The sequence below is a fragment of the Nerophis lumbriciformis genome, linkage group LG09 (assembly GCF_033978685.3).
Source record: "Nerophis lumbriciformis linkage group LG09, RoL_Nlum_v2.1, whole genome shotgun sequence".
Lineage (NCBI taxonomy): Eukaryota > Metazoa > Chordata > Actinopteri > Syngnathiformes > Syngnathidae > Nerophis > Nerophis lumbriciformis.
Window position 1 is genome coordinate 20,748,308 of NC_084556.2, and position 17,855 is coordinate 20,766,162.

The 17,855-nt window shown below is 39.0% G+C and overlaps 2 protein-coding genes across 3 annotated transcripts in view; both read left to right on the plus strand.

Annotated features, from left to right (window-relative positions):
- The window catches only part of c2cd2l (c2cd2 like), a 44,217-nt gene extending 30,754 nt beyond the window's left edge, over positions 1–13,463 (plus strand). The window contains exons 10-15 of one of the 2 annotated variants that reach the window (XM_061962308.1): positions 1,245–1,363; positions 3,225–3,381; positions 3,467–3,565; positions 6,793–6,926; positions 12,407–12,620; positions 12,994–13,463. In XM_061962308.1, coding sequence (XP_061818292.1) covers positions 1,245–1,363; positions 3,225–3,381; positions 3,467–3,565; positions 6,793–6,926; positions 12,407–12,620; positions 12,994–13,244 — 974 coding nt within the window. In that variant the 3' untranslated portion in view covers positions 13,245–13,463. The remainder of the gene's footprint in view (positions 1–1,244; positions 1,364–3,224; positions 3,382–3,466; positions 3,566–6,792; positions 6,927–12,406; positions 12,621–12,993) is intronic. The other variant, XM_061962309.1, reaches the window with a different exon arrangement.
- Positions 13,464–15,598: 2,135 nt separating this feature from the next.
- Positions 15,599–16,459, plus strand: h2ax (H2A.X variant histone). Its single transcript, XM_061962314.2, has one exon. It carries the CDS (start codon positions 15,691–15,693, stop codon positions 16,117–16,119), a length of 429 nt encoding a protein of 142 aa, XP_061818298.1. The 5' UTR covers positions 15,599–15,690; the 3' UTR covers positions 16,120–16,459.
- Positions 16,460–17,855: the final 1,396 nt, after the last annotated feature.

Here is a 17,855-nt window from a genome sequence, read left to right on the forward strand (position 1 = left end):
TACTCAATAGAGTTACCGGTAAATATAAAAATTCGTCTGACTACTTTTAAAGCTCCTATTTATATTTCCATCTAGAAAAAGTTATTCCTGAATGGTAAATTTCATGTTTTGTCAAAGTAAAGACATAAGTCCAAAGTTCAATCACTATAGAGTGAAATTACTGCCAAAACTCCATACACAAAAAAAAGCCCAACAATTCGGAAGTAAAAAAAAACATTTTTTGCAATTAAAAAAACAATTTGCAAGTGTACCGTAATAGTAATTTTTTTCAAGTTAAAACTTTTGCGAGTAATAATCCCCTTTGCACGGTCCACACACTTGAACTCAGACCATCCATAATTCGCATTCTACAACGACAAGTTGTAATGCTGAGTCAATTTAAGGTCATCAGAGCTACTTGGCCTGTTTCTCTGTCTTCCCAGCTGACCACAACGGCTTTACAACATAACACGGAGGCAATAAAATAATCATTGAATGATTTACAATGAGGGGATAATAAAATAAATGTGTTAACTCATAAGCTGAGTTTGTTTACCCTCTCTTCTCTTTGCCATTTTACTCCCCACCCTACTTCTTTTTCTTTGTTATTTTTGGCGGACGGACAAGGGGGAGAAAATGGATGCATGGATGGACGGCACCATGCGCAAAAAACAGTAGCTCTAAGGGCCTTAAATTGACTCAGGAGCACCACCTGTCGTTGTAGAGTGCGAATTACAGGTGCCTTAGTGCAAGTGTGCGGATTGCGCTGGGTGGAATATTGCTGCCAAAAGTTTTTACTTAAAGAAAATTGTTTTTATACTTACAAATTGTTTTTTTTAATTGAAGAAAATGTTTTTTATACTTGAAAATGTTTTTTTTGATTGAAGAAAATGTTAATGTTCTCTCTTGACTGCGTGTTGATTGGCAACACTAAATTGGCCCTAGTGTGTGAATGTTTGTCTATCTGCGATGAGGTGGCGACTTGTCCAGGGTGTATTAAGCCTTCCAGCACCCCCCTTGACACCGAGAGGGACACGTGGTAGAAAAGGGATGGATGTTTTTATACTTGCGAACCGTTTTTTTACTTGCAGAATATTGTTTTTTTGTGTGTTTGTGGCGTTTTGGCAGTAATTTCACTCCATAAATCACATCTTTAAGGTTTAATTTCACAACTATTGTGGACGCACATAAAGAATAAATCAGTAACAGTCATGGTTTGTATTTGTAGAAGTCACTGTATGTTGTTTTGTTCTTTTGTCTTTTAGAATTTCTCCCAGGACATGCCTCCTTGGCCTTAGACCTGCAGTCCAAAGTTCCTACCTCTGTCACACTCACAGTAAAGCCAGGCACCGCTTTGGAACTTATTGCCACCATCACAGCAGAAGTGAGTGATGCATGACGACAGCAATTTACTGTCAAAAACGCAACAGCAATGTCACCCTGTCTGGTATGATTCAACATTTCGGATATACAACTTTATGTCTCAATTTGTTTTTTTCTGTCTTGTTGAGTAACTTTCAGCAGCTATTAGAGCCATAAAGAATTCCCTGCAGAACCCTTCACATCTCAGCAAACATTTTATGACAGTATATTTTTCCAAGGAATAATATGGAAGTATTATTGTAACAAAACAATTTGCAAATGCATATCTCAATCTGTGTGTGTGTGTGTGTGTGTGTGTGTGTGTGTGTGTGTGTGTGTGTGTGTGTGTGAGTGTAATCAGACCCGTGTTTCCATGTTCTAATTTGTGTGTCTGTGTTACAATTTGTGTGTGTAAAAAAAAATATTTTGTAACTGTGTTGCGATCTGTGTCCAGGTTGCGATCTGTGTGTCTGTGTTTAGATTTGTGTGCATGTAAAAACAATCTGTGTCAATGTTTTGATCTATGCGTCTGTGTATGTGTGTGTAAAAACAAATCTGTGTGTCCGTGTTGTGATTTGTGTGTCTGTGTTTAGATGTGTCTGTGTGTCTGTGTCTGTGTGTGTGTCTGTGTGTGTGTGTGTGCGTGTGTAAAGGCAATCTGTATGTCTGTTTTGCGATTTGTGTGTGTAAAAAAAATCTGTGTATCAGTGTTGTGATTTGTGTGCATGTAAAAACAATGTGTGACCGTGTTGCGATCTGTATCTCTGTGTTTAGGTTTGTATGTGTCAAAAAAAAAAAGTCTCTTTGTTGCGATAAGTGTATCTGTGTTTTGATTTGTGTGTGTGTAAAAACAATCTGGGTCTGTGTTGCGATTTTTGTGCGTTAAAAAAAAAAAATACAAATCTATTTGTCGTGTTGTAATTTGTGTGCATGTAAAATAATGTTTGTGTTGCAATCTGTGTGTCTGTGTTTAGATTTATGTGTGTGTGTGTGTCTACAAAAACTTTGTGTATGTGTTGCGATTTGTGTCTGTTTAAATTTGTGTGTGTACAAAAAATCTGTGTGTCTGTGTTGCGATTTGTGTCTGTTCTTTAAAAACATTGTGTGGTAAAAAAAATAAAATATGTGTCCTTATTGCGATTTGCGTGTGCTTAAAAAATCTGTGTCCGTGTTCAATGCAGTATAAAGCTTGATTATTATACACACAAAGACATAGATTGCAACACGGACACACAGATTGGTTCTAAATGCCCACAAATCACAATACGGACACACTGATTTTTTTTTATACACACATATCGCAACACAAATTAAAACATGGACACTCTAATGTAATTACACATACACTGATATTTGCAAATTATTTTGTTACAAACCCACTTCCATAGATAAGACTGTTTTTTCTCAATTAAACTTGGATACAATTTAGAGTAGTCACTGTACATCTTCATCTTACAAAGCGAAATAGATTTACAATGTATTTAATATAACTCAACAAACGTGTTGTCTAAATAGCTGGAAACACAAGTGAGTAGCAAGATAATTGTGTTTTACCAACAGTCAAGAATTATGGCGGTTGCTTGGTCTGAGGCTGCATGAGTGCTGCCTGCACAGGGGAACTGTGGTTCATTGAGTGAAACATGAATTCTAACGTGTTCGATGACATTATTTTCAGTGGATAGTAAATATATACTGCAACTCCAGCTGTACACCGACTACTGTGAAGTCTATTCAAGAGTCATTTATGTAGTATTGTCCCTTGAGAAGATGTGCTGTCATAAAAGGGCTGAAATCTAAGAGTTATACCGGTACTCACTTTTGCGAAATAGTGTTGTTGCTCAATTAGATGTCTGTAAAACAACATCTTTCTTTTCACCCTTCAGCTTCAGTATGTGGAAAGTGAGGAACTTCTCCCACCACTGCGTTCCTCACTCACCCCTACCAAAAAGGTTGACGTGGATCGAACCATCATGCCGGATGGAACCATCGTCACCACTGTGACAACTGTCCAGTCCCGACTCAAACTGGAATGCAGCCCAGGTGCCGTTCCCTATTAAAATTAGAATCCCCATGAAGGATACCAACACGCAGACATATTACAGTTAAAATGTACTGTATGTCACAGGGGAGTCACCGTTGCGTTCCCCGTCCAAAGTGGAGGTGACTGAGAAGAAGCCCACCGTTCTCCAAGATGGAAGAGAAACACCCAGTCCTGATCCCAGCAGTAAGTTGCAAACCAAACATACTACATCATGGACAAAAGTCTTGGGACACACCTCTTAATCAGTGGCCTGTCCAGACTATTTTTTCAGGGGTGGCACCCATATAATAGTCTACTTCAGGAGCAACTGTAGCTACTATAGTAGATTACCACGATTACCACCACCAAGTTTGGAGTGAATCTTCTTGTAAGACAACTGCTGACTTTAAACAATATTGCAAAGCACTGAGCTATTACAGTACGTCAGACAACTTGCAACTGTTACCGCAAAATACAGTGTGTCAAATTTCCTCTTTAATAAAGTAAAATTATAACTTTCATAAACTTTTACTTGAATTTAAGCCGATTCTGTCAGCATTCAAATCCACTCTTTACATTGCCGGCAACAGAAAACAACAAATATTACATAGTGTGCCTTTAAGAGTATTTGCACAACAAATAAATGACCAGGGCTGAGTAGAGCTACAATCACGGTGGAATAAGAAAAGAGGGTGGGACTGTGATAACATTCAAAACAGATTAATGTGTCTGTTCTTGTGTTGGCAGGCAAACATTTTAAAAATATATTGTAATTAAAAGACTTACGTTTAGTGAAGGACCACGGACATCTGGAACCTGGCTGCTCATCATCGGTCATCATCAGTCAACAAAGATTGTCCGCCATCCGAATATGTGCACGCCAATATGTGCGCACCGGATAAGATTGCCCGCCACTACAATATGAAGTATATATAATAAAACATTGAACATTAAGAGTATGAACCATTTATACCTTGTTTTTAAAGTTTAAAAAGTTAAAGTACCACTGATAGTCACACACACTAGGTGTGGTGAAATTACTCATGCATTTGACCCATCCCCTTGTTCAACCCCCTGGGAGGTGAGGGGAGCAGTGAGCAGCAGCAGTGAGCAGCAGCAGTGGCCGCGCTGGGGAATCATTTTGGTGATTTAACCCCCAATTCCAACCCTTGATGCTGAGTGCCAAGAAGGCAGGTAATGGGTCCCATTTTTATAGTCTTTGGTATGACTCGGCTGGGGTTTGAACTCACGACCTACCAATCTTAGGGCGGACACTCTAATCACAAGGCCACTGAGCAGGCCTTTACTTCCCTGACGACCTCCTTAAAGTTTTGTAGTCCATCAGAAATATCAACCCATCTATCCATTTTCTATCGATGTCTCTCAAACAACTAAAATGCGTCCAACATGTCCAAGTGTCGAGTGTTTTGCATATTACCCATCAGGCCAAGCAAATGAGTTGAATGGGTCCATTTTTGAAATTTGTATGGTACTATTAGACATTTTTGATCATGTCCAGATAGTTCAATGGGCAAGTTGTGTGTTTTTGTATCACATGTGCTGTGTTGGTTTTTAATTAACTGGACCATCAGTTGGAAAGGTTGTCAAAATTAGTACCTATATAATGAGTCTGTGCATGCAACATACCTGTAAGGTACGTGGGTAACCTTAATTTCTGTGTGTAACACCCATTGTGCAGTTTACTCAAGTATATATCTCTTAATTCTTGTTTTAAAAATAAACTTTGGACAATCGGCGGGCTGTAGTTTGGGAACCCATGAATTAAGCAATTTTTTGGAGTACCACTAGATAGAGCCCGATTGGAACGTGCACCACAGTTTGAAAAACACTTCTTACAATCGTTTCGCCTCTGAGTGGGGTGGCACCTGGGGTGGCCCATCAGATTCCAGGGGTGGCACGTGCCACCACAGGCCACCCCCTTGACACGCCACTGATTTTAATGACATAAATATTAACTCTGATCTTACTGTAACTTAGTTCTTATTTCTTAATGCTTCTTTGTGAAAACAATTTGGCCATGGTGTATCAGTGACGTGCGGAGAAGGAGAGGCCCATAAACTAGGTCAGATTGGGCGAGCTCCTTTGTCACCATGTCACTGATAATAAATGTTTGCAGAATCATTTATTACACGCCTTGACTTTCAATAGCATGTGTAATATCTCTATTGTAAGTTAGATATCATTATTTTTGCTGATCAGACAATAAAATGCCAAAATGCAAAGCAATCTGGTAAGACGGGGTGGGGGCGTACGTGAGCTGGCAGGTGTTTATTGCTGCCGTCTTTCTACAGCGAGGGAAAGTGCAGGGCCAGATTTTTTTTTAAATAACTTTATTTCAGGGATGTGATGATCGATTGGCCACAGATCAGTATCAACCAATTTTCTTGAAAAAGTAAGCGATTGCCTTTACTGAATATTGTCAAACGACACTGCATTTATTTTTAGTCCCCTAGTTCAGTGGTCCACAACCACTACCAGGCCGTAAAGAAACATTAAGTAATTTATAAACTACTGCATTTTCTGCGGCTTAACTTTCGCCTGTCCCACTTAACACACCAATAGTTTGTTTACATATGTACAGTATATTACAACTCCTGATAGGAAGTCACTATTTAGTAAATGGGAAATGCACATAAATGAACATATCAAATGTTAACGTGCCAAATTGTAGCCAAAGCCTAATTTCCATCTGCAGTTCCCAGCAGTGTCATTGTATATAGCAGGGGTTCTTAACCCTTTTGACCTCGGGGCCCAACTTTTCCACTACAGAGGGGCCCGGGGACCACTCCAATATTAACACTGAATTAGTAATCTTACTCTTGATTTTGATCATATTCAAAAATTATATATAACCTACTTACAGTTTACTACCTTGTCAACTGATATAAAAAGCATGTGTCAATCACAAAGATTATTATTGATTTAACAAATAAACCTTAGGCTCAGGTCAGGCTGATTAAAAGAAGAAGTACTAGTACAAAAAAACAATACATTTACATACAATATGTATTATGTTGTGCTAAAATAAACTAAATTAATAATTAAAAGAAGAAGTACTAATACAAAAAAACAATACATTTACATACAATATGTATTATGTTGTGCTAAAATAAACTAAATTAATAATAAATATGTTTCCTAACTAAACTGTCAATAAAATTAAAGTGCAAATGAAAATACAGCTAAATATGTTGTTTAGGATGACTGGAGAAACATTCCCCAATTAACATTCTAGATTCTTGTTGCTAGTAATAATCCTGTATGGCTGTCCCAATACTTTTGTCTTTATTGTGTGTCGAGAAACATTAGTGTAGTAGTATCACCCAGCTGCTGACTCTGTATTGTAGCACAAAGACGAGTGGGAAATGGTGCAGTATGCTGATTTACATATTTGTGCTTTTGTTGCTTAGAGGGCACCCGCTTGTCTAACGGCTTGGATCCTGTTGCAGAAACAGCCATTCGACAGCTGACCGAGTCCAACTCCAAAATGGCTCGTAAGACCCCAACGAAAAGAAGCACACTGATCATCTCGGGCGTGTCAAAGGTCAGAGAATCAAGAGTTGCATGTATGAACACAAATACGTGATTCGGATCTATTCAGATTTAGATTAAAGCTTTTAAATTTTGGTCCAGGTTATCCATGCAGCATCGGGTGCTAAATCAAAATGGATTTTCAAGGAATAAGACATGCTAATACACCCGGAGCCACGGCAAAATGAGTGAAACCTAAATTTAGGCCGCAATCTCGGCTAGTTTAACCTCCCCCTCCCCTTGGCCCACAAGCCATTCGGCTCACATTGCAGCACACTTTTGACCTAATTTCCCACAGAAACTCTTGTTGCCAGTTCAAGAGGAAACCTGCCATATTTTCAAATAATTTCAATGCAATACATGTTTGATTTATTGTCAATCGTTTACATTTTTATGACCCAGAAAGCTCCAATAAGAGTAAAAAAGGGGTTTCTGCGTACAGGGTATAGTAAAGCATGAAGTGTTTGGACTGATATGACAAACAATTACTGCCAGAGTCAATGCACAAGTTTCTGTTCAGAAATGTATTGATTTAACATTTAATTACATTTTCTTAGTAGCTCACAAGTAAAAAATTGGAGGAATTAATTACTTTCAAAATAAATTCTAACAAGACACTTCCTGTTAGAGCAATTTGCTTATCATGAATATTATGTACTAAAATTTGACATACACTTCCTGAAATAAGAGACATAAACAAATTAAGCTCTTGTTGGTGGGTTATTTTGTTTATTGTAATTAATCCCACATACAATTTATATTTGCATTTTACAATGATGAAATACCAGCCCCCCAAAAAATCAACATTTTGATTAAAAAAAAATATATATATATATTATGACAGAGACAGATGAAATATTTGGAATCACGGCAAATATATTTTATATACAGTATATATATATTTTTGCTAACAGGATATCTATCATGAGATAGCACGGATTTTAGTTATATTTATCTAAAAAACTCATGAATTATTTTTAATCCAAACAAATCAAATTAATATAAAATATCTCAAATTAATTTTTTTTTTTTTTTAATTTACTAACACTATAGTATCATTATTTTTCCTTTATTTACAAACTATTATTATATAATGATAATGTAATCCTTACCGACATAAATACAGAGTACCGTAAGTTATAGGGGCTGTTTGCAACGTTTACACAGGTGCCTAAAGGGCGCTAACTTCCCAATGTATTTTACACAATATATCCCGGCCACTTCAGGCTTTGAGGACGTATTGATGTAACGTTCGTAACACATTAGCTTTGGGTGTTGTATGTTGTTAGCTAATAATAGAGATTTGGATAGTTATTGTTAGATGTCAATGAATATATATTATATCGTAACAACAACATGACTGCAAAATGTTTTTCGCTTTGCTTGGACTGCTTTTGTATGTGTGCACGCGCTCTCTGTGCGTACTTGTTGACGAGACAGGACGAGTGATCGCCATTAATCACTCGTCTTGAGAACTGTGTGGGCATTAAGGGCGCCGCCCTCAACTGGTTCCGGTCGTACCTAACCGACAGGAGTTTTTGTGTAAAAGTAGACAGTTTTATGTCGTCCACAGCTCCTTTACCACATGGGGTCCCCCAGGGCTCAATCCTTGCCCCAATTTTATTTGCGCTTTCCCTTCTCCCCCTTGGTTCTATTTTTAGGAAGTACAGTATTGCATTTCATTTTTATGCCGATGATTGACAGATTTATTTTCCCATGGCACAAAATAACACGGTTCAACGTCTTATTGACTGCCTGCACGACATCAAAGTCTGGCTTTCAGCTAACTTCCTGAGCCTAAATGAAGATAAAACAGAAGTTATGTTGTTCGGTCCAAGTCGCTCTCCCTCCCCCAACGTTGACCTCGGCACTCTGACCCCGTATCTCAGCGACTGTGTCACAAACCTGGGGGTAAAGTTTGACTCAGATTTTAAATTCGAAAAACAAATCAGCAGCGTCGTTCAAAAAAGCTTTTATCAATTACGCCAAATAGCGAAAGTGAAACCGCTTCTATCAAGACATGATCTTGAGAAATTAATCCACGCTTTTATCTCGACTCGTCTTGACTACTGCAATGCCCTGTATGTTGGCATTAGCCAGGCCTCCCTTGCCCGCCTGCAGCTCGTGCAGAACTCTGCTGCTCGTCTGCTAACACAGACCCGCAGACGTGAGCACATCACCCCTATTTTAGCGTCCCTTCACTGGCTCCCTGTGCGTTACCGAATACATTTTAAACTCCTTTTATTTGTTTTTAAATGTCTAAACAACCTCGCGCCAACCTATCTCTCCGACCTCCTTCAGCCTTACTGCCCCACCCGATCCTTAAGATCAGCCGATCAGCTGCTGTTGACGGTCCCTGACACAAGGCTGAAGCTTAGAGGTGACAGAGCTTTCGCCGTTGCTGCTCCCAAGCTCTGGAACGACCTACCCCTGAGTGTTAGACAAGCCTCCTCTCTTCCTGTTTTTAAATCTCTCTTAAAAACATACTTTTATTCCATGGCTTTTAACACTGAGTGATATCCATCCTGCAATGGCGCCCCATAATACACCTGCTGTGATCCTGTTTTTATGTTTTTATGTTTTTATTAATTCTATTTTAATTATTATTATTATTTTTTTTATCGTGTTCTGTTTGTGTTGTGTTGTGTTTGCTCGGTACTCGTTTTATCTTTTAACCTGTTCATTGTACAGCACTTTGGCTACCCCTGTGGTAAATTTTAAATGTGCTCTATAAATAAAGTTGATTTGATTTGATTTGATAAACACCAATCATTTTATTTGGGCCAGTAAAAATATTTACTACACAGAATATAGAGCGTTTTAACACAAATGTGTTCTGTGAAACTACTAATGGTAACACAAGCTAGCCAATTGTGTTCTTGTTAATTTTGTGCTTTGAAAAATGTAACTGTGAGCAAGTTGCAAACAGCACCTTTAATATGTTAACTGATTCTGAGTTTAACTTACCTTAAAACCCTGACTTTCCCTCATTTCAGGCTTTACATACTCAGAGTTTCCACACCGGAATACCCCTGTGAATGCCTGTATCTTTAAATATGAACGGGTGGGCCAACAGCAACAAGTCCATCTACAGACCACTGCATCAACAAATTATTCTTATTCTTGATATTACATGTCAGGGGCAACCCACAGCCCTTAAAGGGGAACTGCACTTTTTTTTTTTTTTAGAATTTTACCTATCGTTCACAATCATTATGAAAGACAAGAAGACAAAAGTGTTTTTTTCCCTGCTTTCTAACATAAAAAACATCTCGTTCTCGGTAGCTAGCAATGCAGCTAATGGGAGCAATCAATTCTACCTCTAAATCACTTTAAAAATGCATTCAAAAACCGTCAACAATACTTTGTTTACGTTTTGTAACCCGTACAATAACCAAACTGTAGCGACATTGTTATTGTAAGAGCGAACACGGAGGAACTCTTTTTCCATCGTAGTAACACATCGGCGTGTTATTAGTCGGTATTAGCCGTAAAAGCTAACTATGGCAAGAGATAAGCTAGGGTTTGGGTTTGTAATGCACAACACTGCAATACGACACATATGTGTACTGACTGAAAAACATAAACAATCATATTACAGTATCTGTAACGTATAAGCCCACATTTCATGTTTTGTTTGTACACAGCTAGCCAGACAGCGTATGTACTGTAGTTGTACTAACACACATGACGATATTAAAGTGATTCAATTGATGGACAGTTGTTCGTCTCGTCCAGCTGGTCAGGGTCGTTTCCTGTTGATTTTGGGTAAGCAATCCATTTCTGTTGAAATAGCTTGGCTTCAAGTTCCGCATTTTGCAACTTCGATTCACTTTCACCTCACTCTCTCGGCTTCTGTCTGCTCCAACGTCTCACTCTTCCTTCGTGCTCGCTTCTATAAGCAGCACAATATTTAGCTTCAAAAGTATAAGGTTGTGTCCAAAAATTGTTGTCTTTGTGGTCTGTTACCAAGTCTGCCATGATTAGAAAACTCCCTTGTGTTTGATTCCGGAAGGAGGAACACACATGTTGCCAGAAGTCAGACGTGTGCTGCTATGGAAACATAAATTAATGCGTGGAATAAATTAGTCCTGGAAATGATTAAAATGATCAAAATACGGTAAATATTGTACATACTACATATTGTTATGAACGTGTCTGTTTCTACATTACCGTATTTTTCGGACTATAAGTCTCAGTTTTTTTCATAGTTTGGGGGCTCCAGTGCGACTTATATATGTTTTTTTCCTTTTTTATTATGCATTTTTGGCAGGTGGGACTTATACTCCGGTGCGACTTATACTCCGAAAAATACGGTATATATACGTATATCTTCAGTGTGTACATTAGGGACGGCGTGGCGCAGTGGAAAAATGGCCGTGCGCGACCCGAGGGTCCCTGGTTCAATCCCCACCTAGTACCAACCTCGTCATGTCCGTTGTGTCCTGAGCAAGACACTTCACCCTTGCTCCTGATGGGTGCTGGTTAGCGCCTTGCATGGCAGCTCCCTCCATCAGTGTGTGAATGTGTAAATGTGGAAGTAGTGTCAAAGCGCTTTGAGTACCTTGAAGTTAGAAAAGCGCTATACAAGTACAACCCATTTATCATTTATTTATTTACATAAAATGTTGATGGAGGGTTCTGAAGTTGTTTTAGAGGGCTTTGAAGGCTACAACGGTGACTCCCATTAGCCACATCTTTCAAGCCTTTTTCATCACCTTGAAAATCGTAAAAATAAAAAAAAAACATGTGTGTTCTTGTCTTTCATAATGATTGTGAACGATAGTCAAAATTCCCAATAAAGTGCGGTTCCCCTTTAAGGTGGCGCTATAAAGTATTTGTGACTTTTGTATTATAAAGAATGTAAGACATTGGAATACCATTAGCAGTGTGTATCAGTGTACCTGCCAGTTAACTCATAATACAAAAAATATGTATAAAGTGTACATAACACAATATAATATATACTATATCCAAAATAATGAGTTCATGCGATTGACCACAAAAAAATTATCACATTAATCTTGTACATATGAAGATTATTCACACAATTTATTTTGACCACACATGTTCCTTTACCTTCTATACCCTGACGAGACTTAAGATAAAACTGTTAGCATGTTGTGAGTAAATGAATGCTGTGCGCTCAAGTATAACATTTAAAAATGTTCATGTATGACATTCTTACAATAGAATTGCATTTGTAGACAAGTATAGGGGTCTGTAATACCCTGAGATTAATCCCGATTAAACCAAATTCAAAACTGTGATTTTACATCACAGCACTAATGTACATATACTGTATACCGGTAATTTCCCAGGCGCGGCCACCGCTGCTGCCCACTGCTCCTCTCACCTCCCAGGGGGTGATCAAGGGTGATGGGTCAAATGCAGAGAATAATTTCGCCACACCTAGTGTGTGCGTGACAATCATTGGTACTTTAAACTTTTTAACTTGAACTTTAATAGTAATACTATTTGATACTCCTTCAGGTTCCACTCTCTAAGGACGAGTGCACTTTGTCGAGTGGCTATGCCGCCGCAATGGACGCCGCCATGCAAAGCAACCAGTTTGGGGCGGGGCGCCACCAGGAGCCAGATGAGACCACACCGTCGGATGTGTCGGAGCGTCCGTCTGTGGACGATGTGGAATCAGACACTGGCTCCACTGGTGCCTTGGAAACACGCAGCCTGAAGGACCATAAAGGTGATATTATTATAACTACCGTATTATTAATATGCTTTAGTTGGTCTTGATTGGCAACACTAATATGGTCCCTAGTGTATGAATGGGAGTGTGAATGTTGTCTATCTGTGTTGGCCCTGTGATGAGGTGGCGACTTGTCCAGGGTGTACCCCAAATGCAGCTTGCATAGGCTCCAGCAACCCCCGCGACCCCAAAAGGGACAAGCGGTGGAAAATGAATGGATGGTCTTAATTTAGTCATTGATTTTGGGTGTAAGCAATCTATCTGTTGAACTGTACTACACTACTGTACTTTTAAGTTCCTTTGCTACCCCCTGGAGGTCAACACCAAAACACTCATGCAATTGTCAATGTATTCTTTCACCGTCCCTCAGTGGGAATTCTGCGAAGTGGATCAAAAATGCTGTTCCGCAGAAGACGCCGGGAGAAGGAGCCCTGCCTCAGCCAGTCTCACGAAGACATCTCCAAAATGGAGAATAACTTTGCAGCGAATTCAGCAAACAGTCGAAAGAAGTCCGGCAGCTTCTCACGACGGCTCATCAAGCGCTTCTCTTTTCGATCATCTGGGAAATGGAAAGGCAAATCTGCAAGCACCAATGGGGGAGCAAGCTCTGCCAATAACTGATATCTTGCTGACTCAGCACATTGGATGGAGGACACCATTTGAAATACTCCAGGACAATTCAAATTACTGAAGCTGAAATGAGATGAAGACTATTGTTTTGGAGGGTAATATTTTGCTGGACTGAGACAAGGGAACAGTTGCAATGAAATGCTGTGCTTCTTTTTAACTCTTCTTTGAAATAATATAATGATGCCACTACAATGGTAGTGATGCACTTTAGACTCTGTTTTTTTTACATTCTACATAACATGTGGGATGCATGCATAAAAGTAATTTATTATTGTGTGGTTCTCATGAAATAAGTGCTATTTATTGTAACCATACAATGGGTTGTCTTAGTTGCATTACGCTGTAAAATAGAGACATTGCTGTGATTTTCCATACAAAAAAAACTGCAAATTTACATGTTAATCTAGTCATGTTTTCCTCTTGTGATTGCGTATACATTGCTTTAAGACAGGAGTGTCCAAACCTTTTCCACTGAGGGGCCGCATAAAAAAATATTAAAGGATGCGGGGGCCACTTTGATACATTTTGTAGATTAAAGATACTACAATCAGTACATTATAGGTCAATCAATATATGTTAAAGCATCTGAACACAACATCTTGGCTTTGTTCTAAATTAAGCATTTTCAAGCATAAAAATGGCGAAATGAACTAAAAACAATCTGACCAGGCTGTTCACGATTGTGGCCACTGATTGGCTCAACCTCAGAGCATTACTAACATTAGCATGCTAACTTTTTCCACCAATTTTGTAGCCAAACGCCTTGTACTATCATAACCTGGCACTTGACACATTCTAACATTTAGCATGCTAACATTAGCAGGCTAACTTTTTTTTAGGCACTTTTGCAGCTGAACACCTCAGAACCATAACTTGGTACTTTGACAATGGTTAACTGTTAGCATGATGATGCTAACTTTTTATTTTTTAGCTAATTTTACATGCGTATGCTATCATTGTCATATGACGTGGTACTTGACACATTCTAACTGTTGGCATGCTAACGTTAGTATTTTAAGTTTGGCTTGCCATTTCAGCATTCACAGGCAATTTCTCCCAAAATTGCATATTACAAGCTGTAGAAAATGTGTGTGTGTATATATATATATATATATATATATATATATGTATATATATATACTTTTTATTTTATTTTTTTTATTTTGTCTGAGAATGAAAATTAAAAACAAGCTGCGGGCTGCAAATGGCCCCCTGGCCGCACTTTGGACACCCCTGCTTTAAGCTATTATTCAATGATGTAGTTTTTAAAATAAGCAGGAAACTTACATATTCTACTTCATTAAACAAATGCATTTTGGTTTGCAGCGGAGTTTCTTCAAAAGTACAGTCGGGTTTATTGTTAAAACAATATGTCGTTTATTGGTACTGTCCATGTAAAAAAAAAAAAAGTTTGGGCCCTTCTACTTCACGAAAGCACAATGTGTACTGAAACACATATTTGAGATGATGCTTACAAACATATCTGCATTGAAATACAATAAACGTTTTCTTAGGTTGCAGGGATAAAATTCTAAATAAAATGTATCATTACGTTACAAGTTTTGTAAGTGTTCCAAAAGGCCCCTGTGAATATGATGAAGGACTTGTTATGAAGAGGATGTACTCAGGGTTCAAATACAACAAGCCTTCCAATGAAAACGTTTGAAGGCAAACAGACAGGATGTACGTACAGTAGACACATTTGGCCGCTTAGCAAAATATTTCCGTTTTTTCCGCAGTAACTTTAAAATTTGAAACAGGAATTGAGAAACTGCAGCCATGATATTGATGGATATATACATGAAGGATCAATCCAAACGGCAACGTGTAAAAGTGAACAAAGCCCCGGGAATGGAAACCGGAAATGGTGGCTGTTGTGATTTTGAGATGTTTAATATATCGCAAATAAATTATTTTGAAACCACTCTTCATTCGGATGTGTGTCTTGGACTCTATCAGCGTTCAAATGATTGCGCATCATTCTCACATTACCTATTTGTGCAGATGATGAACACGTACATTCTTTTGTCGATACATTTAGTTTAATAACTCCAACAGACGCAAAATAAAGTGCTTCGACTCGGAATTAAATGACTTAGTTCCTACGATAGCGCCAAAAGATTTAAAACTGGAGGGAATAGACACAATTGGCCACATGGTCTATTAACCCGTTTCAAAGAAACACAAGAGCCAATCACCTTTTGTCTATCTGTGATGTGTCGAGCACTAAAAGGCTTGCACCAATCACCACTGACTTTTCTTTCTTCTTTGCGTTTCCACAGCCAATCACACAACGCTCTCTAGTCATGGAAGCCAATCAGGCGAAAGGGCGGGGCAAGGTGGTATTTTTACATCCGGGTCGTGAGTCACTGCTTTATAAAGCCGCAACTCTCTATAACGGGTTTCGTACACGAAGTGTTCAAGTAACCGATTGAGAATGTCAGGACGAGGAAAGACCGGTGCCAAGGCCCGCGCAAAGGCCAAGACCCGCAGCTCCAGGGCAGGCCTGCAGTTTCCAGTCGGACGAGTCCACCGCCTGCTCCGCAAAGGTAACTATGCTCAGCGTGTGGGCGCCGGAGCTCCCGTCTACATGGCTGCGGTGCTGGAGTACCTCACCGCCGAGATCCTCGAGTTAGCCGGCAACGCTGCCCGGGACAACAAGAAGTCTCGCATCATCCCTCGCCACCTGCAGCTGGCGGTTCGTAACGACGAGGAGCTGAACAAACTGCTCGGCGGCGTCACCATCGCCCAGGGCGGCGTGCTGCCTAACATCCAGGCCGTCCTTCTGCCCAAGAAGACCGGCCAGGCTGCCGCGGCCACCGGCAAGTCGGGAAAGAAGGCCTCCTCCCAGTCTCAGGAGTATTAGCCAGGCGGCTTACAACTTTTAACTCAACGGCCCTTTTAAGGGCCACCCACGTTACTTCCAAAGAGCAATTATCCCTGTCTTGCTTTTGTCTTTGTAAATAAAGTTGATCAAAGGCGAACCTCGCGAGTCACGTGACTGTGCTAGCATCATCTGCTATGTTAGCTCATCTTTGGATTCAGCATTTCTTGTCAAATTGCGAGGGAACTTCTGACTGTTAGTCTTGACACATTTGTTACTCACGCCGAGGTTGGTATATTTCGAATTTATCCCATTGCTAATGTATGGTTTTATGAAATGTTCATCTACTTGCTATTAAATGTAGCATGCAGCTAACTGCTTAGGTGGCGCGTTGTCTTGTTTTTATCAAGCCTTTTGAGGCGCCACCACATTTGAATCCCATTCAGACAAATTTGGCTATGATTTATTTGGATATAAACTAGTTAAATTATCACACGTAAAGGGACTTGAAACCATTTTTGTGAACATTGACCCATATGGTTTTCTCATTTCGTGAGGCGTGTAGTTTACATTCTACCACCAGAGGTAAGTATTAAACGTGTTTTTAAATACCGCACTGTAAAAAAAATAGTTTGGTTATTTTATCATTTTTTGGCCTTTGATAGAAATCAGTAGGCTTGAGTTTTTGTGCGATACCACAAATTATTTCATTCACATTTCTGCGATACTATTACTTTGTGCTAATTTAACCAATGTGCTTGGTGAAAATTAGTGTATTTCAAGAGTTGCAGCTCTTGGGAATCAACATCAAATGATACAAATCGAAGGATTAAACAAATTATGGCGTTATTTTGCACTGAGAGCGTAATCTAATTTATATTCAACTCTAGTGTCTCCAAATTGCCTACACGCATGCATACTTGCTATTTTATTATAATTGGTCTTATTTTAATTGCCACTTTGCTGTTTTATAATTAGTCATTTAAATTTCCAGTAATTTTCCTAAATACATGAGACTGAATGACAGAGCAATGTGCTGATGCGCTTGCGCATGACAAACGTTCGGAGGCGGAAGAAAAACTAGTTCCAACCAATCGCGTTTCATTTGTGGACAAGATCTGTGATTTCGTTACTTTACACTGTGTTCCTGTTAATTATAGACATTGTCTCAAAGTATTAAGTATCAATATTTTGAGTTGAGAATTAGAGCATAAAGATCTGGTATAGGCAGTATCAATGTTTCAGTATCGATCCGCACACCACTAATGCACCTGCATTGTGCATTAGGTAAATTGCTAAAGCGTTTTCACACAAAAATCCATATTCTCTTTCATGTACTTAACACATGTTGAAATCAGTATCCTTATTTTGCTAAATATATAAGAATTTAATTTGGGATGCAGGTTATCGACAGTCAAAAATAAAAATTCACGTGTGCACGAGGTGCAATTTAAGTCAAGGTGATATGTTGAAAGAATTGTCAGTGTGTCAGTTATACTACCAACATACTGGTTAGTTTATGAGATCAATGGTAAAGAAGGTCCATTCAGGGGTTCTTTATAAACATGCAAGCAGAAATGTTCTAAGTAGGATCCCTATTATTATTATTTTTGCATTCTAACTTGCAATAATTTGCTTGTTCCAGGTGGTGAGAAATGCAGCTAGTGGGAGCAATGTATTCTGCCTCTAAATCACTTTGAAAATGCATTTAAAAACCGGCAAAAGTATTTCAAGTATGTTCCTTAACCTGTATAATAACCAAGCTGTAGCAACATTGA